Genomic DNA, 24,932 nt, shown 5'->3' with positions numbered 1-24,932 from the left:
GAGGTTTTAGTGTTTGCCAGACACCTGGCAACGCTTCAGTTTTGTCACTTTGTTGATGTTTGGCCTCATGGACTGAGCAGTTGAAACCTTCAGGATTGCAGCAAGGTGTGCATCAGATAGTTGTGTTCAGAATTTTGACTTGTTTATATTCATTGTGGGGGGAAAAGTGATGCTGCCTCCATGGCTGATTCTGCCAGGCAACTAATGATGCTGCCTTCATGGCTGACTTTGCTCGGCAACTAATGATATCTCTGTCCCTCTCCCCCAGCCAATGGAAGCTATGGGGGCGGCGCCTACAGCGAACATTGTCTGCAGCGTGTCTGCCTGCGTCTCTCCTCCCATCTCGCCTCCGAGGACTGCAGATGGCCTGCGACATGGGAGTTTGAGACCCCTGTTCTACAGCATCTTAGTTAGTTTACAAAATAGAAATGATATACCTAATAACTGATCAGCTGGCTTTAACAAAAACTTATTTTTAATCCATGATAAAAGCTTCCTGTAAATGGCTTATAATTATTTCCATATTTAGATTGCCATAGTTTGATTAAAAAAAATATAAAGTATAACACTGTATTCTATATCTTCAGTCAATGAAGAAGTCTCTAGATATATGGTTACTACTAACATTATTACAGATGCCATTAGATGTTTCGTCTGCATCAAGCTACATTTTTATCAGCGTCTTTTTCTGACAAACAGGTGATATTGATTACAGTAGTGTACTACTTGGTATGCTGGTAATGCAGGATGTACAGCTTGGTTTATTTATAGCTGTTATGCCAACCCTTATTCAAGCAGGAGCCAGCACATACTCCAGGTAAAGAGGTTTTAAAAATGTATTTATTTATTCGTCTCTGAAGAGGGCCTAATTGTTTTGTGGCTTGTAGAATTTGCCCACCCTTAAGCTTATGGATCTGTGTATGACTGTGACAAAACTATATTTAGAATTTTTAATGTCAGTTTCTCAAAACATGGTCATCCAGTGCCATGTGCACCCTTATATTATTGATATGTATAATATTGAATCAGAACACCTCACCCCAATACTTAACTTTTTTCCATCATTTGTTTTTTGTGATTTGTGTCAAAATTAAAGGCCTTCTATACCATTATATCCCATAATCATCCTATTGAAATATAAGTCTGAGTAAATTTATTGAGCCATATGCTGTGCCCTGAAGGTCAGCCAATACAGGCTGTGTTGGACCATATCGGGAGGAGATTCTAGACTTTAGCAGGAATTACTAGGTGCTCTGCATTTTTGATAATTAGGACACGTATTGAGTTGCCTAAATATGAACTGAGGAAGCTAACTAGCAACCCATTTTTGAAAACCTTTGCCATTAGATTTTTCACTTGGGGGAAACTGGTTTAAAGGCAAGAGAACAGGTAAAATAACATTTTTTTTCTTTTTTTCTTTTCTAGCATTGTCATGGAAATACTGAGAATACTGATACTGATTGGCCAAATTCTCTTTTCTCTGGCTGCTGTTTTTCTTATATGTCTTGTTATAAAGACTTATCTCATAGGACCATATTATCGCAAGTTGCATGCGGAGAGTAAAGGGAATAAAGAAATCCTCATTTTAGGAATATCTGCTTTCATCTTTCTTATGTTAACGGTAATCTTTTAAAATAATAAAACATTTTTACATATCTTTGATGTACAGATTAATATGACATCAGTACCAAAAACACTGACACATTTAACCTTTATTACATATTTTCACAGTTCTGTAATTGGTATTTTAAAACCAAAACTCAAATGCATGGAGGATCAAAGCATCTAGCACATTTTAAGTTCTACTGCAATATAAGTGATAAGTGGTAATTGATTAGGAGTTATGGATCAATAATTTTAATTTTATGTAACCTAAATAAAATCAGGTTGAACTTCAGCAGATAATTTTAAAATAAAACTGTTTGTGTAAATTATCATATTAGTGTGTGGTGCAAGTAAAGATCTGTTAGTCCTCATTGTGTGTCCCAATTTTCTGAAGGTTTAAAATCCTATTTTCCAGTAGAGAAAACTGCTTTTGTTTGTTTGGGTTCTTTGGGGTGTTTTTAATAAATTTGAAAAATAATTTGAGGAGACGCTTTGAGGTACTGAAATAAAGTAAACTTTTTTCCTGTTACATTTGTTTTTAACATTATTGGCTTACCAAATTTAGTCTTTACTACAGATTATTTGTTTCTTTTTGTGGGGGGGACTTTTTTTAACCAGATTTTTTTCTTTAAAGGCTATAATGGATCCTTGAAGCCACTGTAGTTTTTTAGGACACATACACAAATTAAATTGTAATAAGTTCTTGATAGATCTTAGAGGTATATTTCTCTTGTCCCAGTGTCCCCTCCATTAATTTAATGCTTCATATTCCAGTCATCCAGTAGAGCAGACTGTTTGAGAACAGAAAGTGGCTATCACCCATAATATTTTACGAACTGTGGGTTTGAAATAGCACTGATATGGATTTGCAGAATCTGTTCATGCTCTTTGAATTTCTGCTGGTGTTACCATGCTTTAGATCAGGGGTCCCCAACCCCCGGTCCGCGGACCGGTACCGGTCCGTGGCCTCTTAGGAACCGGGCCGCGAACCGACCCCTAGGCGGCATGTCTCCGGCGGGGCCCGCGGCTCCAGTGGAGCTTCCGCAGGCGTGCCTGCGGGACGTCCAGCTGAGCCGCGCGACCAGCGAACCGTCCGCAGTCATGCCTGCGGGAGGTCTACCCGAGCCGCGGGACGAGCGCCCCCTCCGCAGTTGTGCCTGCGGGAGGTCCGCTGCTCCCGGGGCTCCGGTGGACCTCCCGCAGGCATGACTGCGGACGGTTCGCTGGTCGCGCGGCTCAGCTGGACCTCCCGCAGGCACGCCTGCGGAAGCTCCACTGGAGCCGGTGGACCTCCCGCAGGCATGACTGCGGAGGGTCCGGCTAATGCCGCCCTGGGGGGCAGGACGAAACCGGTCCCTGATGCGAAAAAGGTTGGGGACGGCTGCTTTAGATCATTCTTTCAGTTCTCCAAGTTTATGCTTTAGGACTAATAGTACAAGACAGAAGCAGAGTATGAAACTGACGATAAAAGTAAGAGGAGCTCGTGGACATGTTTGTATTGTGAGCTTTTTAAAGCAAAATGTTGGCACTAAGACATTTTATAGGGAACAGAAGCAGGACCAAGATGGAGTAATGAAAACAATTAAGTTCAGCAAAATGTGTATAGATGCTTTCAGATACACCCTGAGAAAATCTTGTTATTAAGACTTTGTCTACACTTGTGGCGCTGTGTAGGATACATGTAGCTACATACTACAGTGAAAGGTAAGGCAGGTTGTGTTCACATTTGTAAGTGTGGTGTGTATCTACACGTGGCAGTGAAGGGCTCAGGCAACTCTCTACTGCCAGTGTCTTCCCTGCAGTGTGTAAAGGCTCCAGCAGGAAGGAGGCAGTGGGACATTGCCAAATACAGCAGTGTAGACATGGGAGGCGCTGCTTGGCCATGTAGAGAGCCATGTAGGGTATAGGCATGTGTAGGGTACTCTATTTGCTGACCCATGTCTCACCATCTACACTGCTAGCTGGGTATGCATTGTCTGTACTGTACACACCACCCTAAGTAGAGACATACCTTGAGAATGGACTTGAGTATTCATGCCACTTTTTGCTAAGGGACTACATCTTTTAATCTTTATAATTTAGGTCATGTAAGAGGTTAACAGGAGAACCATTTCATAATTCATAGACTTCTACAGCAATGGCATTTTTCTAAATTACACAGAAGTGCTTGAGATTCCAATCCTTTTCTAAACAAGCGCAGCAGATTGTTAGGTCATATAAGTAAGAGAAGAAACAGCTTATTCATAGTTTCGTGTAGATTTCCATTAACTAGCAGACATAATTTCTGTGAAGCACTTTTAATAAAAAGGCAACAGAAAAACTTAAAACAAAGTGTGTAGTGGTGACTTTAGAAATCTGCTTAATCACGCAAAAATAAGTTGATTTCTATAGTAAGGGGTCATATTTTATTTGAAATGGGCCTCCACTAGAAACATTAACAGAAATTGTGCCTATCTGAAGTATTAGTAAAAGAGGAGTAGCACAACGTACGCACAAGGATGTGTATTAGTGGGTTTAAGCCATAAAAGAAAGTGGAGTCCTTTTTCAGTACTTAAAGTGGAGAATGCAAATATATACTATTGCTTTGAGTACTTTTGAATGAAAACTGACAGTTTTATTTCAAATATTTTATTAATGTATATAAAAAGTCATTACAGAAATATATCAGATGTATCATATTGACAGATCAGGTTTGAGGCTGGAGGGAGACGACAGGGGGCACAGACAGTAGCTCTCCACCAGGTGCTAAGGATTACAAAGGAAGGATGACCTGGACTGGATGAGTTATTGCCAGATAGATCCCAGATGCATTACTTAATAAAGTTGTGGTCTGGTTAAATCCCATTACTTGTATTTTTTCTTTCAGTATTAGCTACTGTATGTGTGATACTAATACTGTAGGTTTTCCCCAGATGGAATAGTAGTAAATATTTTGTGGGGCTGAGGGTTTAATAATACTACTTTCATTCTGGGGCAGTGGTTCTCAAACTTTCCAGACTACTGTACCCCTTTCAGGAGTCTAATTTGTCTTGCTTGCCCCAAGTTTTACCTCACTTAAAAACTATTTGCTTACAAAATCCAACATAAAAATACAAAGTGTCACGGCACACTATTACTGAAAAATTACTTAATTTCTCATTTTTACCATATAATTATAAAATAAAACAATGGGAATATAAATGTTGTACTTATATTTCAGTGTGTAGTATATAGAGCAGTATAAACAAGTTATTGTATGAAATTTAAGTTTGTACTGCCTTTGCTAGTGCTTTTTATGTAATCTGTTATAAAACTAGGCAAATATCTAGATGGGTTAATGTACCCTCTGGAAGACCTCTGAGTACCCTCTGGGGTATGTGCACCCCTGGTTCAGAACCACTGGTCTGGGGAGTAGACAAGTGAATGATAAAGCCACCATTTTCAGCTGACATGCGTTTTATGCTCTGTTTTACCTTCTTCTGCAATAAGTGGATAGATTGGGGCTTTTATGTTGGAGGGGAAAAACAGGGTATTGTTTTATATTATTGTATATAATTTCTAGTTGGTTATTGTGTTTATGCATTATTGACTTGTGGATGGTATGTCTCTCTTATATTTAAGTTGTTACCTCGCTGAACAGTGATTTCTCATGACACCACAGTAGCATGAAAATCCAGTTGAGGAGATTGTAAAGTCTTTCTTAAACACTGAATTAACCATCCCAAATGCAAATAATTAAAATGTAAACTAATTATTTTGAGACACAGCTCTTTTAATAACTTGACACATGAGCATGTTATATCTTAGTAGCAAAGGCATGTTTCAGATGTGTGCTGAAAATGCTGTTTTTAAAGTATGAGTACTTCCTACAGTGCTGTTTCTTTTATAAATACATTTTTAAAAATAATTTCTGTAAAATTTCTTTGACTCATATTTTCCATCACATCCACCATCTTGTGTTTTCTTCTCTGTCAAAGTGGTTTGAAGCTTTAAAACTTCTCTCATAATTTTAAAATTCCTGGTAAGAGCAGTCCATATTTTGAAAATAAAATTTAATTTAATTATTAAAATATGGGGTATCCAGATGTGATATGGCAGCCTACATGGGCTATAATTTTCTTTTATTAGTTTGATTACTGGTAAATAACTATATTGTGTGATAGACTAATCCATATGATTAAATGTTTTTGGAATTGCATCAGAACTCTGGACACAATGGAGTTGTTTGATCATTAATATTGATGCATACTCAGGACTTTTAATTTTATTTGTGGATTCCAGTTCATAGTAAATAAGACATTCTAGGCAGTGCATATCTCAGGGATTATTGCTTTCCTCCATTGATTATAGTTTCTTGGGTTTAGGCCTCTAACTTTATACTGCAACACCATCCAAGGCATAAGTATACTGTGTAACATGTTATTGCTTAAGCTAAATTAGGATGGAAATTGGTTGTCAGTTTAATGCATTCCCTCAATATTTATGACATTGTCTTTCAGTAAGATGTCTGCCTGCAGCAGCAGGATTTTAAATACCAGTTATATTTATATATTTTATTTTTTAATACTTTTATATGTGATAAAAGGTGCTGCTCACTATTTAAACACTCAGAGCACTGTCTTCATTTTGCATGGTGCAATTTTCTTGTTTTTGTAAGATTAAATTGGACTCTTGACAAACATTTTCGTTCCATTTCCTTTTTAATGCCATGGATCGTAAACAAACAAGCAGTAACTGAAGCACAATATAACATCTTTCAAGTATGATAGGCTCTACTTCAGCAGAGCACTTATGTATACATGCTTAAATTCAGCCCTATCCAGCAAAGCACTTAAGCATGTTCTTAAATCCCATTAACAATGGAATTTAAGCACATACTCAAATCCTTTTTAAATCAAGACTGTAATCTTGTCCCAGATTATAAATTCAGAGTATTTATCCTCGTTTAACAATTGGCAGGAAATTTGCTGGTTTAAATTAATTTAATTAGGTGAAATCCAATCTCTGTTGAAATCAATGGGAGTCAGTGGGACTAGATGTTATTCCTGGAGCATGATACAAGAAGTCTTAAAGTGCGGGATGGAAAATTTACAATTATGTTTCTAGAGGGTGTCTCTAGTTTAGTTTATTAATAATCTAGATTACCACAGTAAATGCATTACTGTAGAATAATATATTGAAATAAATCTTATAAATTCCTTTCATTGTTGAAATTGTATTGAGATGCAGTAAGTAATACATTAAATCCCAAAGTAGTATTTTTGTAGTCTATAACTGTAAACTATAATCATAATTGATTACAGCCAGAGAATAGGAATAAACTTTCCTTTCTTCTTTAACAGATCACAGAGCTATTGGATGTTTCAATGGAATTGGGATGCTTCTTAGCGGGAGCACTGATCTCTTCTCAGGGTCACATGGTTACTGAAGAGATTATGTCCTGTATTGAACCAATACGTGACTTTCTTGCCATCATTTTCTTTGCATCTATAGGTAACTTTTTTAGAAAGTTCATTAAAAGTGTCAGACTGCAAGTCTACCTTGAAGTGTGAGTGAAGGGGCGGGTGGGTTTACAAGATTTTTATTTTGTAAAAATATTAAGAAAAGTATTCACTAACTACATTAACTTACTAATGTTTTATTTTTAAATACAGCATTGAAATATTTTATGGATGTGTAAATGAAATCTGTGATGTTAACTCTGGCCTCTTACTGGCATTTAAAAATGCAAATTCTTGAGTGTTAAATCTCTCAATTGAATTGGACCTGTTTTACACACGGAGCTAAAATGCTTGCAGTTAAAACAGTTTAAAAAAAAAAAACCACACTACTCTTCTGTGTTTATTCCCTGCCTTGGATATTTCTTATTATACTAAAAATAATTTATGATGATCAGTCAGATTGTTGAATAGGCAATTCTTAAAATGAATCAGTTTTTAGAGGGAGGGTGAATTTGGCAGGCTAAGTTACAACTTTTGGGTATGTATAAGTGACTGAGTTGGAATATTCGTAGCTAAAGATTCTCAGCTGAACTGTTAAACCACCAAGGGACATTTCAAGACACAGACAGCCTCAAGCCATTCCACATCCTCCTTGGTATGGCCAAACTTGGGGGCATCCTCCCCATTCCTTTGTTGCCCACCTCAATGGCCATATTGGGAACCTTGGGCTCCCTATCATCAGCAGGTCTCCAAGGCATCTAGCTTCCGGATTCAGTGCCAGAGTCTGTGCTCTTCTGTTCCTTCCATCCCTCCATCTCAGTCCCCACCACAGGAGGAATTGTTTGAAGAATAAGAAAAAAGAGCTAATGAGTCTACCCCTTAAACAAATATTTATTTGTCCTCCTCTGATGAGGCATTTATCTCACCCCCACAGATGATTTTAGACAATTTCAGGACCTGATGAACAGTCACTGACACTCTCCACATTCCCTTGGAAGAAGTCCAAGAGTTCCAGCATAGACTATTGGATTTTCTTCATACTCCCTCTTCTACTCAAGTAGCCTTGCCCATAATTGAGGCTTTTCTAAAGCCCACAAAAACAATTTGGTAAATCCCCGACAGGCTTTCCTTTTGGTGGGCTCAGGAAGTCCATGGATGAGTCCTTACACTCTCTGAAGAATCAAGGGCTACCCTTTGTTCACTGGAGTTCTGTACACCTGCAGGCAAGAGAAGCTTCAGTAGGTCACAAAGGGCTCAAAGATCTCACACGTCCCAATTTTCTACTTACCATGGACCCTCAGAACTTCCTAGAAAGAAACTTAGACTGCAGAAAAGAAAAGCCTTGGCTACTTTGACAGCAACAACTCAGCCATCCTTGTCAGCCAAGCATACATTTTGATAACTTTGGGGGGTTACGAACATTCCCACTTTTTGCATATGACATTGCATCATCCTACCGTGACCTGCCCACCTTTTGGTGATCATCTCTCTCATTTTCTCACCTCATGGGAGTAGATTACTTCCAATAGATAGGTTTTGGAGGTTATAACATGAGGCTACTCCATCCATTTCAAGTCCATATCCTTGTCCCATCCCCTTCCTTGTCCCTTTCAGGAACCCATCTCATAAACCACTGTGGAGACCAGAGGGTTTCTCCCGTCTGCATATAGGAACTGAGGAGCTAGATCCTACCCAGTACAAAAGGAAAGTGTTCTATTCCAAATACTTTCTGGTTCCCAAAAAGAAGGGCAGATGGAGACTGGTCTAGATCTCAGGATGCTAAACGCCTCCATCAAGGAGCAGAAGGTCAGGATGGTGATACTTGCAGCTATTGTACCATTTCTAAATCCGGGGGACTGGTTCACAACCCTCGATATACAAGACACATACTTTCATATTGCAATACATCGTTCTCATAAGATGTTTCTATGTTGTGTCATAAGTCAAGAGCATGTTAAATGTCAAGTGCGCCCCTTCAGGCTTCCTACTGCCCTCAGGATATTTACAACGGTTACGATGGTAGTTGCCACCAAATTTCATTAATGGGGAGTAGTTGTCTTCCCCTAGTTTGATTTGGCTACTTGAAGGATGTTCTTACACCAAGGTTCAAGTCGCCATCAAGAAAGCTGTGACTCTGTTCAACATGCTAGGGCTTCATTTTAATACTGAGAAGTCCTCTCTCTCACCAGTTCAGCTACTAGAATTTGTAGGGGCCATTCTGGATGCTACAAATCCAGGCCTTAGCTACCAAAGGTCAATTTACTATATTAACAAATTTGGTTTATGCAAGTACAGTTGAGTCCTCAGATAACTGCCAGGACTTCTCTGCAGCTCCTCAGCCACATGGCAGCATCCCTACATCACATGCCAGGTTACAACTCTGCTGCTCCTAGGCCTGTCCAACAGACAAAGATTGAACAAGTTGTTCTCCATTCCTCGTCACATACCCTTGACTGGTGGAAGAATCCCAGCCAAGTCCCCTTCACCCATCCACCCCCCACCATCACTATTGTTTCTGATGCATCCCTTGTAGGATGGGGAGCGCATCTTCCTGAGCACACTATTCAGGGCAGGTGAACCTCCCAGGAATCTTTTAACCTTCTGGCACTCAGGGCCATCAGAGGTGCCTGTCAACAATTCCTTTGTATGATCAAAGGACAATCTGTCAGAATGTCAGATAATGGGACCAGTATATATTACATAAATTCTCTGGGGAAGCGAGATCCCCTTCCCTTCATGCAGAAGCAATAAAGCTATGGAACTGCTGTGTAGACCATCACATCCTTACTTCAACTGTTTGTGTACCTGGCCTCCAGAATACCACCACCACCAAGAAACCATTTTGCTCAAGAGGCGGTCTAGGTTGTCATTCCTTGGGGGATGCTTTTCACATCTCCTGGTCAAAGAACTTGTTCTATGCTGTCTTCCAACACCTCTCATCCTCAGAGTCCTACACAAGATTAAACAGGACTAAGCCAAAGTTACTGTGGAAGCAGCAAAGAATCCTGTGGCACCTTATAGACTAACAGACGTTTTGTAGCATGAGCTTTCGTGGGTGAATACCCACTTCTTCAGATGCAGATGCAAGATGCCTTGCATCTGAAGAAGTGGGTATTCACCCACGAAAGCTCATGCTGCAAAACGTCTGTTAGTCTATAAGGTGCCACAGGATTCTTTGCTGCTTCTACAGAACCAGACTAACACGGCTACCCCTCTGAAAGTTACTGTGATTGTGCTGACTTGGCTGAGGCAGGCATAGTTTCCTTACCTAATTTGTGTCTCATCTCACCCTGCTATCAATCTTCTGTCAATGCCTGATCTTCTCAATCAGGACTTGGGAAACATTCCTCATCCCAACCTGAGCATTCTATGAATCAAAGCTTGGTGGCTGGTTATTTCTTGGGAATAGAATTCTCCTATTCTATAAAGGTTCAACAGGTACTGTTGAATGCCAGAAAAGAATCAACTAGAAAAACTTATCTGCAGAAATGAAGAGATTTTTACCATTGGGGGTGTGCAACAACAACTGTCTCCTGCCAACTCTCCCCTCTTGGAGATTATAGAGAAGCTTTTCATTTTGAAGAACACAGGCCTTTCTCTGAGTTCTGTTAATGTTCACCTAACAGCCATCAGTGGGTTTCATTCTCCTGTGGAAATGTGTTTGGTGTTAACTCATCCTGCAACTTCAAAGTTCCTCAGAGGGTTATCTAATATGTTTCCTCAGGTCGGGAAGCCCACCATAGTGTGGGATTTGAATTTGATCCTGAACACTCGAAACCTCCCTTTGAGCCACTGGCTTGCTTTTATAGTTATCCATGAAAACAACTTTCCTGGCAGCTATCCCCTTGCTCTCATAGTTGGTGAGCAAAAGGATTGATGGCTGATCCTTCCTACAGAGTTTTCTTTAAAGGCAAAGTATTTCTCTGACCACATCCCTGGTTCTTACCACTGGTGACCTTGTGTTTTCATATTAATGTGCCAGTTTTTCATCCTAAACCTCATTGGTTCAGGGAGGAAGCTGCTCTTCACCTTTTATTAGCCTTTTATTTGGACAGGACTCAATCCTTTCGTGCCTCTCCTAGTTTATTTATCTCTTTTATAGACAGAGTTAAAGGGATACCTATGTTCACCCAAAGATATTCCAAAAGGGTTTGTAGTTGAATTCTCTCCTGCTGCAAGGATGCTAATGTCCAGCGCCCTCTTAGGGCTCTAGCCCATCCTCCAGCTCTCAGTCCACTTCTGTACCCTTACTAAAAAAAAATTACCTATTTATAAAAATTTGCAGAGCTGCTACATGGGCTTCCATCCACACTTTCTCAAAGTAGTGTGACTTAGTGCATGTATCTCAAGCAGATGCCGCCATTGGAATTGCTGCCTTCCAGACAGTCTTAGACCCTGTTCCAAAACACTCACTTCCTTTTGAGGAATACTGCTCATAGGGCACCTGAAGTGGAGTGCATGTAAGGACATAACTCAAAAAAGGAAAGGTTACTTATTTTGTACAGTACCTGGAGTTCTTCAAGATTTATGTTCACATGGATGCTCCACTACTTGCACTCCTTCCCTCCTGCTTCAGAATCTTTTTTTACATGGGATTGAGAAGGAACCAAGTGCAGTTTGTCCATCACAGCTGTATATACACTTGTACTCCTGAGGGAATTCTGTGCCAAAAAATTAAAAATTCTGTTCACAGTATTTTCAGATTCTGCAAAATTCTGCGTATTTTATTTGTCAAAATAACACAATATAATCACACCAGTTTCAATTATTTTTGGTCATTTATGTCAAAATACCTGTCAGACAATACAGACAACAAAAAAGATTCAGGAACTGTTTTTTGACAAATAGATTCCTTACTAGGTATATTAATACAGAACTCTGAGTAATAATTAATTTAAACTACAATACAGAACCATATTTCCTGCACCCCTCAGAAGCAGTGCAAAGGCTTGGGGGAGTCAGGGGTAATGGAGGAGCTGAGGGAGGGGGAGGTAAATTACTGAGAAGGAGCCTGGGTTTGAACTTGGAGAGTTGCTGGGTATGTGCGGGGAAAAATATGGAACAGGTTTTTTTGTGGAGTGGGGAAGGATTATTAGGGATCTTCCCATATGCAGACCTTGTCTGACCCCTAGCCTCTCCCATTCAATCAGGCACATCTCTCCCTGTCCCCATGTGTTTCTGCATACCCATGTGTCCCTCCACCCCCACTCAGACATCCACTCCCCCATCCATATGTGTCCATGTACCACCTTCCCCCTGTCCCCATATGTCTCTGTGCCCCCACCTAGCCACCTCCTGTCCCTGTGTCCCTGCATCTCCATCCCTATGTGTCTTTGTGCCCCCATTCAGCCACCCCCCGTCCCAATGTGGCTCTGCATCCCTTCCCCCATCACCATGTGGCCCTGTGCCTCCACTCCCATTCAGCCCCTGCCCCATTCTGTCCTCCTCCACTAGCCCTTATGAGCCCCATCTCCTGACCTGATCTTACAGGCGCTGTGAAGAAGCTGTGAAGAAGGCAGGTTCTTTGTCTTCCCTAGCTGTCCCGGAGCTGCTGCTATGTCCTATTGCCACAGTGCCCTCTGGTGGGCAAAAGATGGAATTGCAGCAACGTTTCAGCGGAAGCTTTTTTCTGCAGAAAACAAATACAAATATGTGCATCTCATTAATTATGCAGTAGCGCAGAATTCCCCCAGCCAGGAGTAACCCTTGGTACAAAGCACGAGGATAGCTAGTGTGTGTGCATGGACCAAACAAGCATTGCTATCACGTACCAAAAAATCTCTGATCAAAAGGGCCTGGGGCACATGCACACATAAAGTGGAACACTCATAGGGACAAACGTTTGAAGAAGTCCAGTTACTTTATAAGAAATCTTTCCTAATCTTGTAGCTTTCCCCCCAGAACAACCAACTAAACAAAAGCAAAGGAAATCACAATTATCGTGTAACATAACTATGTTGTTCCAGTGATTTTCACAGATGTATTTAAGAGAAACTATTAAAAAGAAAACCAGTCAGGATTTCATCATCCCATGTTTGTTTAGAAATGTACATGTAAATGTTCTTGTGTTATATTCACTATTACTGGAAAATGATATAGTAAAGCAATAATATTTGTAACCTATTCTCGGTTTCTCTTACAGGGCTTCATGTTTTCCCCACCTTTGTAATATATGAACTCACAGTCTTGCTATTTCTTACATTATCAGTGGTAATAATGAAGGTATCTTTTTTTTCTTTATCCTTTGATAACATAGGTATTTTAAGTGCTGCATGCCATGTAATACGCATAATATTTAAACTACATGCTTAAATACAGAATTTTCATTTTGGCAAAGATTTCTTCTGAATACTGTGTGTCTGTGAGATATAGTAAATGTTTTTATATTATTATAATAATAATAATACTTAGTACTTTTCATCAGTAGATCTCAAAGAACTTCACAGTATTTGATGTATTTATCCTTGCAACACCCCTGTGAAATATATAAAGTGTTATTACTGAAGAATGTATTTAATATCAGTTTTTGCTATATGTTCTGTAATTTTTACTTAGAGTTATATTTTGATGTGAGACTCCAGTATTTAATGGGACTTTTTAACATTAAAGGGGGCAGTTAAATTTAGACTTTGTGGGATGTATGCAAGCATTGTCAGATGTTTTCACTGTACCAAATTCTGTACTACTTTTAGACTGTATAAAGGACAGCTGCTAGTGAACAGTGTGATTTAAGTGTTTAAATGCATAGTAACTGTTGACCAGCACAATGGTCTTCTGAAACAATACATGGTAATAGAGTACCTGGTATAACTGTTATTGTATTAAAACAGCATGCTCTCTGTAATCATCTACCATACTTCTAAAAACAAACTGTTTTCTAAAGTTTGTTTTGGCAGTGCTTGTCCTTTCTCTGATCCTTCCAAAGAGCAGCCAGTATATCAAATGGATTGTCTCAGCAGGGCTGGCACAAGTCAGTGAGTTTTCTTTTGTTCTGGGAAGTAGAGCACGCAGAGCAGGGATCATTTCTCGAGAGGTGAGCTATTTATAGATATCCACTTCATTTTTAGTAACTGAGTAGTTGATTGGGTTTTGATACTATATTGTATCTGAAACATACATTCTAAATTGGTAATCTTTTGGTATCATCTTGCACATGCTGACTAAATGAGATAGGCCTGCATAAATCAGAAGATATTTGATGCATGCAAGTCTTTCATAAATATAATTTATCTAAATAATTTCTTTATCATTCATATAATTTCATATTGGGCTTCCATATTTTTAAAAGCGGCTTTCCCTTTTGGGTAACTTGTTTTAATTTAGCACAGTCTTTAATTCTATAAAGAATGAACAGCTATAAAGTTTTGTACTTGATGGAGAATTTCTGATGACACCCAAATTATTAAAGCTAAGATTGAAGACCCTTTAAAATATCGTAGATACATATGTAACTGGTCATTATTGAAAAGGATTAATGAAATAACATTGGCCTACAGCTACAGACTGTGTGACAGGAAACGTACTAGTTTCCCAAACACATCTGTCAGCATACCTTAATCTTGATTTACAAAACCCGTTGGCTTAAATCCTTTTAAGCAAAAATGGCCAGCTTTTCCACAAGTTATGAAAACATGTACTACAGTGAGACCATCAGATGTATTTTCATTTTCAAGCTATTAGAACCTTGTTCTCTTGTTGTATGAGCTGTAATGAACTGTTGCTGGAAACGTAATAAGTTTGTCAATAGAAATTGAGCCCACAATCTCAACACAAATAACAATATAAATAAATCTACTACTTGAGCTAAAGAACTTTATTCTGTGATAGCAGTAGACTATATTGTTGTTGGGGCCAGTTACATATAAGGGAAACAAAAACATAGTGTATTATTTATGCATTCTGACTAATGGCCCTATGCTCCCCTCCATAACATGAAGTTATAAAAACTGCACTTTTGTGAAATAGTTGCAGCCTCTGCAAACAGAGATCACAATGAAAGTTTGGGGCCTGCTTGTGCGTGCATGGAGTTCTTGTTGTTTATTTTTGTGAGCTCTGAGACCAAGAATTATGGCACCTTTCCTATCTTTGTTCCCCCAGATAATTTTACATAGAATCATAGAAGTCTAGGATTGGAAGGGACCTCAATAGGTCATCTAGTCCAGACTCCTGCACTCAAGGCAGGAGTAAGTAATAACTAGGCTGTTTCTAACAGGTGTTTGTCTAACCTGTTCTTAAAAACTTCCAGTGACAGAGATTCCATAACCTCCTTAGGCAATTTATTCCAATGCTTAACCACCTTGACAGTTTGGAAGTTTTTCCTAATGTCCAGCCTAAACTCCCTTGCTGCAATTTAAGCTCATTGCTTCTTGTCCTAATATCCGAGATTAAGGAGAACAGTTTCTCACCTCATCCTTGTAACAACCTTTTATGTACTTGAAAACTTATCATGTCCTCCCTCAGTCTTCTCTTCTCCAGACTAAACAAACCCAATTTTTTAAATCTTTCCTCATAAGTCATTAGTTCTAGACTTTTAATCATTTTTGTTGCTATTCTCTGGAATTTCTCCAGTTTGTTCACATCTTTCCTGAAATATGGCACCCAGAACTGGACACACTGCTCCACTTGAGGCCTTAGCAGCATGGAATGGAGTGGAAGAATTACTTCTCGTGTCTTGCTTACAACACTCTTACTGATACATCCCAGAATGCTTGCTTTTTTTTGCGACATTGTTACACTGCTGACTCATATTTAGCTTGTGATCCACTTTAACCCCAGATCCCTTTCCACAGTACTCCTTCCTAAGCAGTCATTTCCCATTTTGTATGTGTGCAATTGAGCGTTCCTTCCTAAGGGTATGTCTACACTACCTGCCAGATCAGCGGATAGTGATCGGTTTATCAGGGATCGATATATCGCGTCTCATCTAGACGCGATATATCGATCCCCGAACACGCTCCCGTCAACTCCGGAACTCCACCAGAGCAAGCGGCGGTAGCGGAGTCGATGGGGAGCCGCGGCTGTCGATCCCACGCCGTGAGGATGGGAGATACGTTGAAATAAGATACTTAGACTTCATCTACGCTATTCACGTAGCTGAAGTTGCGTATCTTACATCGACCCCACCCCAAGTGTAGACCAGGCCTAAGTGTAGTACTTTGCATTTGTCCTTACTGAATTTCGTCTTGTTTACTTCAGACCATTTCTCCAGTCTGTCCAAATCATTTTGAATTTTAATCCTATTCTCCAAAGCACTTGCTGCCCTTTCCATCTTGGTGGTATCCGCAAACTTTATACATGTACTCTCTATGCCATTATCTAAATAATTTATAAAGAAATTGAACAGAACAGAACCTAGGTCTGATCCCTGCCAGACCCCATTTGTTACGCCCTTCCAGCTTGACTGTGAACCACTAATATCTACTCTCTGAGAATAGTTTGTTTATGAGACGGTCATGCAAGATCAAAAGCTTTACTTAAGTCAAGGTATAGCACTTAAATTTCCAAAAATAAACTATCCATTTTTAAAGATGTAAACAGCTTTTTTCTGATTTTTGATTTAAAAGTAACTATTTTAAACTTTTCAGGATGTACAGTCATATAGTTATGCTTTTAGAATGAATGTAAGCACTCAGTGTATGGATTATGGCTTGATTTTTATCTGTAAAATGGCTAGCACACTTTGGTGTTAATTAACACCAAATATAGAATTTTTGAGTGTAGTTGGTACTTGGCCTTTGGTCTTGTCCCTTATTGAATCCCATGGACTGCATTTTTAAAATTGTCCTGTAAATATACCAATAATTATTTGCATTTCACTACTTAATATGTGTATACATTTGCATGTGCAATTGCAGGCACAGAGTTAGAGGCCAATCTGAGGCCTCTATGAAAAGTGGTCCAGAAATTTCCTAATTGGCATACCTCATTAACCTTCCCACCCCTTCCTTAGTTTATTGCACAACTATGAATATGAACTGTAGAGAAGTAATTCCATTCTGATCTCCAATTTTCAGGTATATCTACTTATTTTGAGTGTAACTACTCTAAGCCTTTTGCTTGCCCCAGCACTGTGGAGAGCTGCAACTATGAAATGTGTACCAAGACCAGAAAGACGATCAAGTACCTGACAAGACTTGTATGGAAATAATAAATTTGCTTTGGAAAGAATCTCCTCATTGCTCATTGTGTTTCTATGCAGCTAGAAAACAGTAGGTTTTGATATTCCTCTAAACATGCACTTGGTTCTGATAATGATTTTAAGAAACAAAACACTACATTAAAAAAAGGTTGGTATTTTAATGATTGCACAGCTTTTACAAAACGTTGTAACATATTAAAATCTGCCAGAATAACCTTTTATTTGGATCCAATCAGTTACACAGAGTAGAAATTATTTTTTTAAATATTGCATCATGCAATCGCCTTGAGTATTTTGCCTGTATGTGCCTTTTTATTGCATTGATTTTCATCCTCTACTGTTCATTCATCACAAAATTTTGTTTAAAAAAAGAAAAAGAGAGGAATTAAAAAAAAGAAGATATAAGTTATTTTATGGTGCCCATGGTACGGTCTTAAAATAACTCTTGAGAAAGTTAATTGTACATTCAAGAGTTAAAATGCTGGTCTGACATCAGTCACACACACACACACCCCTCTACCCCGATATAACACGAATCAGATATAACGTGGTAAAGCAGCGCTCCTGGGGGGCGGGGCTGTGCGCTCCGGCGGATCAAAGCAAGTTCGATATACCACGGTTTCACCTATAATGCGGTAAGATTTTTTTGGCTCCTGAGGACAGCGTTATATCAGGGTAGAGGCGTGTGTGTGTGTGTGTGTATATAATATACATACACACACACATACATACAGTAGTGTGTAAACTCTAGCCCTTTAAGGCAGAGATGAGGTTTAACAACTCTAGCTTTCAGCTATTTTAAGCATTAAAATATATATCCCCAAGTGATACAGCCAGTATCTTGATTTTCGTTATACCTCTTAAAGTAGATGTTATGTATTTGCTTAGGATTGTAACTTTAATTCATTTTAATTTGTTCTCATATTTATTGACTACGTTTGTGACTAAAAGTTAACTGTGATCAGATGGTGTCTTGACTTTTAAATTGTTTTTAAGACTGACACCAATTATCAACATCTCCTGTTATTGATTTATTGTTATACTGATTGTTTACACTTTTTTAATTAATTGAGACCAAAATAAAATAGTAGGAAAAGAGAGCCTAAATATTTCAGAACTTAAAATAGATATGAAAACATTTTGGTGACTCTCTGAAAGTTCTTTAGGATGAAAGTAGATAACTTATTCTACATTAAAAATGATTTTGTGTAAATTATGTTGCACAAAAGAAGGGACAATTTGGATATGTTTTGAGAATATGAATAACTCAAAACTTGAAATTTATACTGAATACAATGCAAACTTCTTAGTGATATATTAATATAAAAATGTTTTTAATTTGTGCTGATATATGTATGTGCTTCTGTTTTAACAAATTCTTATAATTTAGTCTGTGTAGTAGAGTAAACCTTGTGAAAGCTCGCTCTTTAAATGTCATAGAATGAGCTGACTAACAGAATGTAGTTTACTTTGACGAACTATGGAGATTTAGCTTGAGTGATTTCTTCTGTTTAAAAAAAACAACAAATGTTTTTATTAAAATAGAAAGATGTAATTTGTCAACATTTTACATCTACTATTACACTGCCGTATGAAATACCATTTTTGTGAGTCAAAAATAGAAAAATGCACATTAAATATGTATTGTAGAATTTCTTAACTTGCTAATGAAATCTAAAAAAATCTACCACCTGAAGCACTGTTCAATTAAAAACATACCATCTTTAACAGAAAAACTTTGAAGACTCTTTATTTTAATTTTTTTCATTAATTTCAGCTATAGTTTTCAGTTGCAGATCAGCATTTGACATTTAAATTATAAAAGTACAGTAACTACTCACTTAATGTTGTAGTTATGTTCCTGAAAAATGCAACTTTAAGTGAAACGATGTTAAACAAATCCAGCTTTCCCATAAGATTTAATATAAATGCAGGGGGTTAGGTTCCAAGGAAATGTTTTTGGGCAGACAAAAGGCATTATATACTGTACAGTACTGTACAGATGGTTGGGAAGTGCCCCTGGCTTACCCAACACAGGCAAGCCCACTGCAGGCAAGGACGCTAGGAAGTACCTTCTCAGCAGCAGCTGCAGCTTTCCCAGAGAAGAACAGGTGCCGACTTTGCTGGGGGATGCTCCAGGCCCACCTCTTCCTGTCCCTGCTCCACTCCAGGCTCACCTCTTCCCATCCCCACTTCACCTCCTCTCCAGAGCAGCCACATCCCCGCTCCTTCCCCCTCCCCCCAAAGTTCTAAGCACTGCCAAACAGCTATTTAGTGGCACTTAAGACTTTCTGGGAGGGAGGGGGGAGGAGCAGAGCCACGGCACTTCCCCGCTCCTCCCCTCCCAGCGCTTTGTGCTTAGGACTTTCTGGGAGGGAGGGGGAAGAGCGGAGATGCAGTGCTTCCCCGCTCCTCCCCCTCCCTCTCAGAAAGTCCTAAGTGCCGCCAAACAGCTGTTTGGCAGTGGGGGAAGCGCTGGGAGGGAGGGGGAGGAGGCGGAGAAGAGAAACTTGTGCAATGCTCCCTTGTAAAGTCGCTGCTCTTCCACAGAATCTTACAAGCAATGAACAGAGCAGGCAGCCAAATGACGTTATAAGGGAGCATTGCACAACTTTAAACGAGCATGTTCCCTAATTGAGCAGCGACATAACTTTGAAACAACATTAAGTGAAAGGACGTTAAGTGTGGAGTTACTGTAATTGAAATAGACTGGCAACTTACCATTCTTTGAGTGCTTGTCTATATGTATTCCACTTCTGGTGTGCATACGCTTGAAATTGGAATTCTGGCTAGTAGTGTCCATTGGGCCTCGCCTGCACTATCCCACCAACCTGAGGGCATAAAAGGTGGAACAAGGCCAATGACCATCAGTTCCTTAACACCTGTGGCTGCGAGATGGAACAGAGAGAGCAGTGCCTATCTGTTGTACTTGTGCTTCTTCAGGAGAAATTGTATAGTTATCTTTAGTTTGGGTTAATTAGTGTGGGAATATTTATGTAAGCTTTAGTTGTGTGATTTTTTTTTTAAACTTTTCTTCTCCTGGTACTGGGTCTTCAGCCTCATGGCTGTTCAAAAATCCTTCATTTTAAAATATGGTTTATGTGAGGTGGCTGTTCCTTTCAATGATGGACACTCAATGTTTATTTTGTCTTGGTGAGCAGCATCTCACCAAGAAATGTATTTTGTCATTTTGTTTTTAAAACAGACTTTATACTTGCATAAAGGTTTTTCTTTTAAATAAGTCTGAGGCTTTCCTGAGACCAAGATAGGCAGGATTCATCTGAATCCTAGCAGTTCTCTACAAAAAATGCCCTGGCAGCTACTGCCACTGCCTCAAGTTCTAGGGCTCCTGCTTCTTTACTGAAGCATTCCTCTGCTCCTCTCATTCCTTCCTGAGAGGTCTCAGCCAAAATTCCTTCTAAATTCTTTTTGTACTGAGTGGGCTACTAATTCCATTGGGTACTACTTTGTTTTGGAAGGGGTGAAGAGTAGAGGTCATGGGTGAGTGTGGTGAGAAGTATGCAGGGGCGCTTGCCCCCAGGGTGGCTTTTCCCCATTATCACACACAAGTCCCTGTCCCCATTTGCAAGAGTCCAGAGGGAAGCAATTCACTCTGCAACAGCACTTTCTGGAACCAGGTGGAGGGAGGGGGAAGAGGGAGCGCAAGAGAGGTGTTCTTGGGTAACATGGGTGGGTTTACTTAAGAGGGGATAAGCTAAATGGGAAGAAAAGGAGGGGTAAAGGGAACAGGAGAGGAGAGGGTAAGAGGGACAGGTATGGAATGAAGCTAAGTTGAAGAGAGCGATGGTGGTGGGGAGGATGGAGCAAACAGCCAATTAGCACAGGGCAGAGAAAATCCGGTCAAAACTGGAACGCTCTCAATGTCTGAAGTCTCTGCTTTCGCTGCTTCTGCTCTTCCAGTTGAAGTTTCTGGCTGGCTTCTCCCTGCAGTTGTCTCCCACGCCCACCTTGGGTGGGGAGGGAAGGGAAGCACCACCTTCATCCTAGTGTCCCCAGAGTGGCCATCCTGTGGAATTGGATATCCTATCAAGTAACAATTTCAGTCCTTCATCTTATCAGGGTTACAAAGTAAGTTGGGAGACTGCTAAACCACTAATGGTTAATGAAGGACCCCCTCACCCTGATAGTGTTCAACTAATGGGGATTCCCAGACATAGAGTTCAGTTTGCAGCTGAAAAGAACATGACATGCAAAAAATTCTGTTCCATAGGGGGTCAAGTAGATGCATTCTTCATATCATGGTCTATGGGGCTGCTGTATATATAACCAGCAATTCCTGTCATACCAAGAGTTTTCAAGAAAATCAAGCCAGATCTGTGCTGATGATCCTCTTAGCTCTGGCTTGGCCCAGGCAATCCTACAGCTAATGAAATTCTTCTTCGAGTGGTTGTTCATGTCCATTCAAAGTAGGTGTGCGCGCACCATGTGCACGCCAGCCAGAAGATTTTCCCTAGCAGCGTCTGTAGGGTCAGCCTGGGCGCCCCCTGGAGTGGCGCCACCGCGGCGCCCTATAAAGGGGCCCGCTGACCCTCCACCCCCTCAGTTCCTTCTTACCGCCGGTGACGGCTAGCTGGAACTTCTTCTTCGAGTGCTGTCCCTGTGGGTGCTCCACTCTAGGTGACGGTGCGTCCCGGCGCTGTCGATCGGAGATTTTTGGTAGCAGTGCCTGGTTGGGGCGCACGCACTCAGATGGTATCTCCCGTCTAGATGGAATCTTCCTGAGTGCATGCGCCCCACACCCTCCTCAGTTCCTTCTCAACTGTCCTCAGCTGAAGTGCTGCCTTCTCTTCCCTGATCTCTATAGGAAACATAGAAATAATTATTAATTACTTCCCAATTGTTTCCCTTCCTTTAGTATAGTTACATAGTTAGTTACTTAGTTTAAAAAAAAAAAAACCCTCAGGCTTGTCACCCACATCCCCGCGAAGTGCCTCCATTGTGCGAGCCTCAAATCAAGAGCTCGTCATGACAGGGATCTGCGCCTCAAGATCATTATGATGGAAAAATCCCTGCAGCCGTTGTCGGAGATGGGAAAAGTGGAACCCACCCCCACACGCTCCCCAGCCAGATCAGAACCGGTGGGGAGCGTCGCTTCACCCTCCCTGGAGCGGAGACATGAAGCGCAAAAGTCTCACAAACGAGACTCTAACAAGGGTAAGGGGTCTCCGGCGAGATCCCTACCCGCTGTGCTGACAGCACGAAATACAGCTGCTTCAGCCTCTTCTGATGCCTCAGCTACTGCTCTGACAGAGCTGAGAGGCAGGGACCAGACCTCCTGCACTGGGAAGGCACTTGTTCATTCGGTCCCCTCAGCGCTGCAAACGACTGCAGCGTGGACACCTCACTCCTCTTTGGCACTGAGACAGGCTACAGCACTGGCACCACGTTCCTCCTCGGCACCAGCAACAGCCACGGTGCCGGCAGTGCGTTTGGCACCGACACCCAGAACAGCCGCGGTACTCACCGCTTGGTCAGTTTCAGCGCTAAAAGCGGCCGCAATCCCACCAGCGCGCTCTGCCTCAGCAACAAAAATAGCTACGTGCCGACAGTGCGATCAGCCTTGGCACCGAGAAGAGCTTCAGCACCCAGCCATTCTGCTACCCGCGCACCAGCAGCAGACCCCCTGCAGGGCACCTCCAAGCTCAATACAGCAGGACACTCTCTGTCACTCTCTCCTACTAAAGAGCTAGAGCAGAGAGCAGGCTTAGCTCAGCCTAGAGAGCAGGAACAACAGCTGCTCACTCAAAGTGACCTTTTAGTGCCACCTGAGCCTCACTCTCCACTCCTAGATACAGAGGACTCCTTTCTTGACCTGCCACTTTCTCCACCTGAACTGGCTTTCACCGACGGTGACCTTGAGCTACAGCAGCAAGCGGAGTTCTCCCCTCCTGCTTCTCCTCCACAGGCACCTTTACCACCTCAGGTCACGGCTCAAGCTCAGCAGCCTCAGTTTCCCTACGTTGCCCCCCTGTGGGTGATGCCTGGGTTCTCCTACCCCATGCCTTAGCCTCAGTGGTACCCGTGGCAGAATCTTCCTACCAATCATCTTCCTTCGGTGCCTCAATCTCCTGCTCCATCCACTTCCAGGGTGCCTGAGCCCCCTCCTGAGCCTGGGAGCTACGCACCATACCCTGACTCGCCTAACCCTAACTCTCCATTAGCCTCAGATGAAGCCATCCTCCCTTCACCTCCACAGACCGTGGATGACTGCAAACAATTTCAAGAACTTTTCAGGAGGGTTGCACTCAGTCAGGATATCCCCTTAGAAGAGGTTCAGGAGACTCAACACAAACTCCTCAAAATCCTTCAACCATCTGCGTCCTCGAAAATCGCGCTCCCTATTAACGAAGCACTCATGGAGCCAGCTGACACTCTCTGGCAAACCCCAGCTTCTCTAGTACCAACTTGCAAGAAGGCCAAACGTAAATACTACGTTCCTGCAAAGGATGCAGACTTCCTATTTTCTCATTCACCACCGAACTCTCTTGTCATCGATGCAGTTGCACAGCGGACCAAACAGTCACAATATTGACCCACCCCGCAAGACAAGGACCTTAGACGCCTTGATGTCCTGGGCTGCAAGGTTTATACATCCTCTACACTACAATTCAGGATTGCAAACTATTCTGCTCTCCTCGCCAGCTATGATTTTGATAATTACAATAAGCTTTTCGAATTTGCCTCATACATTCCAGAGGACAGAAGAGCAGACTTCAAATCAATCCTGTCTGAGGGACAACTGATCTCCAGAACGGCCCTACAGGCGTCCTTAGACACGGCGGACACAGCAGCCCGTACCACTGCAACTGCTGTGGTTATGCGCAGATCCTCATGGCTCTCTGTGTCAGGCATTCCTAAAGAACTCCAGACCAAAGTGGAGGATCTCCCCTTTGATAAGGACAAACTCTTTTCGAAAAAAACTGATGAACTCCTCCACACCATGAAAGATTCGAGAGCGACACTGTGCACCCTGGGCATTGACTCATCTTTTCCCAGGAGACAAGGATACCAACCCTACCAAAGACCACGCACACATCAGTACTATTGCCCTCAATCCAGACCATACGACATAACTAGGAATTGTACTAGACTTCCCAAACACAGACAAAATCAAAATCAAGCCACCAGCTTCCGTCCACCAGGCAATAAACAACAGTTTTGAAACGTTGGTCGAGGGTCTGCACGACCACCCCTTGATCCCACCACTTACTTCTCCATTTGGCCACCACCTCCAGTATTTCCAACATGCTTGGCAGCGGATTACACAGGACCGCTGGGTCCTCAAAATAGTTCAGACCGGTTACTCCATCCCCTTCATATCCTACCCTCCTACCCTTTCCCCTTCCCCGTCCCTCTTCAGGGACCCCTCTCATGAGCAGTTACTTCGCACAGAAGTGACACACCTTCTGCAACTAGGCGCAGTGGAACCTCTGCCGACGCAACATCAAGGGACAGGATTCTACTCCCATTACTTTCTAACGCAGAAGAAAACCGGGGGATGGAGGCCTATACTAGACCTACGCCGACTGAACAAATTTGTGAGGACACAAAGATTCAAGATGGTCACACTGGGCACAATAATACCTGCATTGGATCAAGGGGATTGGTTTACAGCCCTCGACCTACAAGATGCTTACTTCCACATATCAATTCATCCAGCTCACAGACGCTTCCTACGATTCACAATCGGTCAGGATCATTTCCAATACAGAGTTCTTCCTTTCGGACTCTCCACAGCTCCAAGAGTT

The 24,932-nt window shown here is 41.3% G+C and overlaps 1 protein-coding gene and 1 long non-coding RNA gene across 2 annotated transcripts in view; one reads left to right on the top strand and one right to left on the bottom strand.

The window, feature by feature from the left end:
• Window positions 1-17,542, top strand: part of TMCO3 (transmembrane and coiled-coil domains 3) — a 63,472-nt gene extending 45,930 nt beyond the window's left edge. Inside the window, exons 8-13 of the mRNA XM_045007304.1 lie at window positions 700-817; window positions 1,426-1,621; window positions 6,927-7,077; window positions 13,168-13,247; window positions 13,909-14,058; window positions 17,039-17,542. Coding sequence (XP_044863239.1) covers window positions 700-817; window positions 1,426-1,621; window positions 6,927-7,077; window positions 13,168-13,247; window positions 13,909-14,058; window positions 17,039-17,152 — 809 coding nt within the window. The 3' untranslated portion in view covers window positions 17,153-17,542. The remainder of the gene's footprint in view (window positions 1-699; window positions 818-1,425; window positions 1,622-6,926; window positions 7,078-13,167; window positions 13,248-13,908; window positions 14,059-17,038) is intronic.
• Window positions 11,543-20,171, bottom strand: LOC123364881. The gene is made up of 3 exons (XR_006577324.1): window positions 19,885-20,171; window positions 12,504-12,654; window positions 11,543-11,686 (listed from the first exon to the last, which is right to left on the bottom strand). It is a non-coding gene; the product is annotated as an uncharacterized LOC123364881 (long non-coding RNA).
• Between the last annotated feature and the right edge of the window lie 4,761 nt (window positions 20,172-24,932).

This window comes from Mauremys mutica, chromosome 1, assembly GCF_020497125.1.
Source record: "Mauremys mutica isolate MM-2020 ecotype Southern chromosome 1, ASM2049712v1, whole genome shotgun sequence".
NCBI classification, from domain to species: domain Eukaryota; kingdom Metazoa; phylum Chordata; order Testudines; family Geoemydidae; genus Mauremys; species Mauremys mutica.
This window is presented reverse-complemented; position numbering and strand designations above follow the sequence as displayed.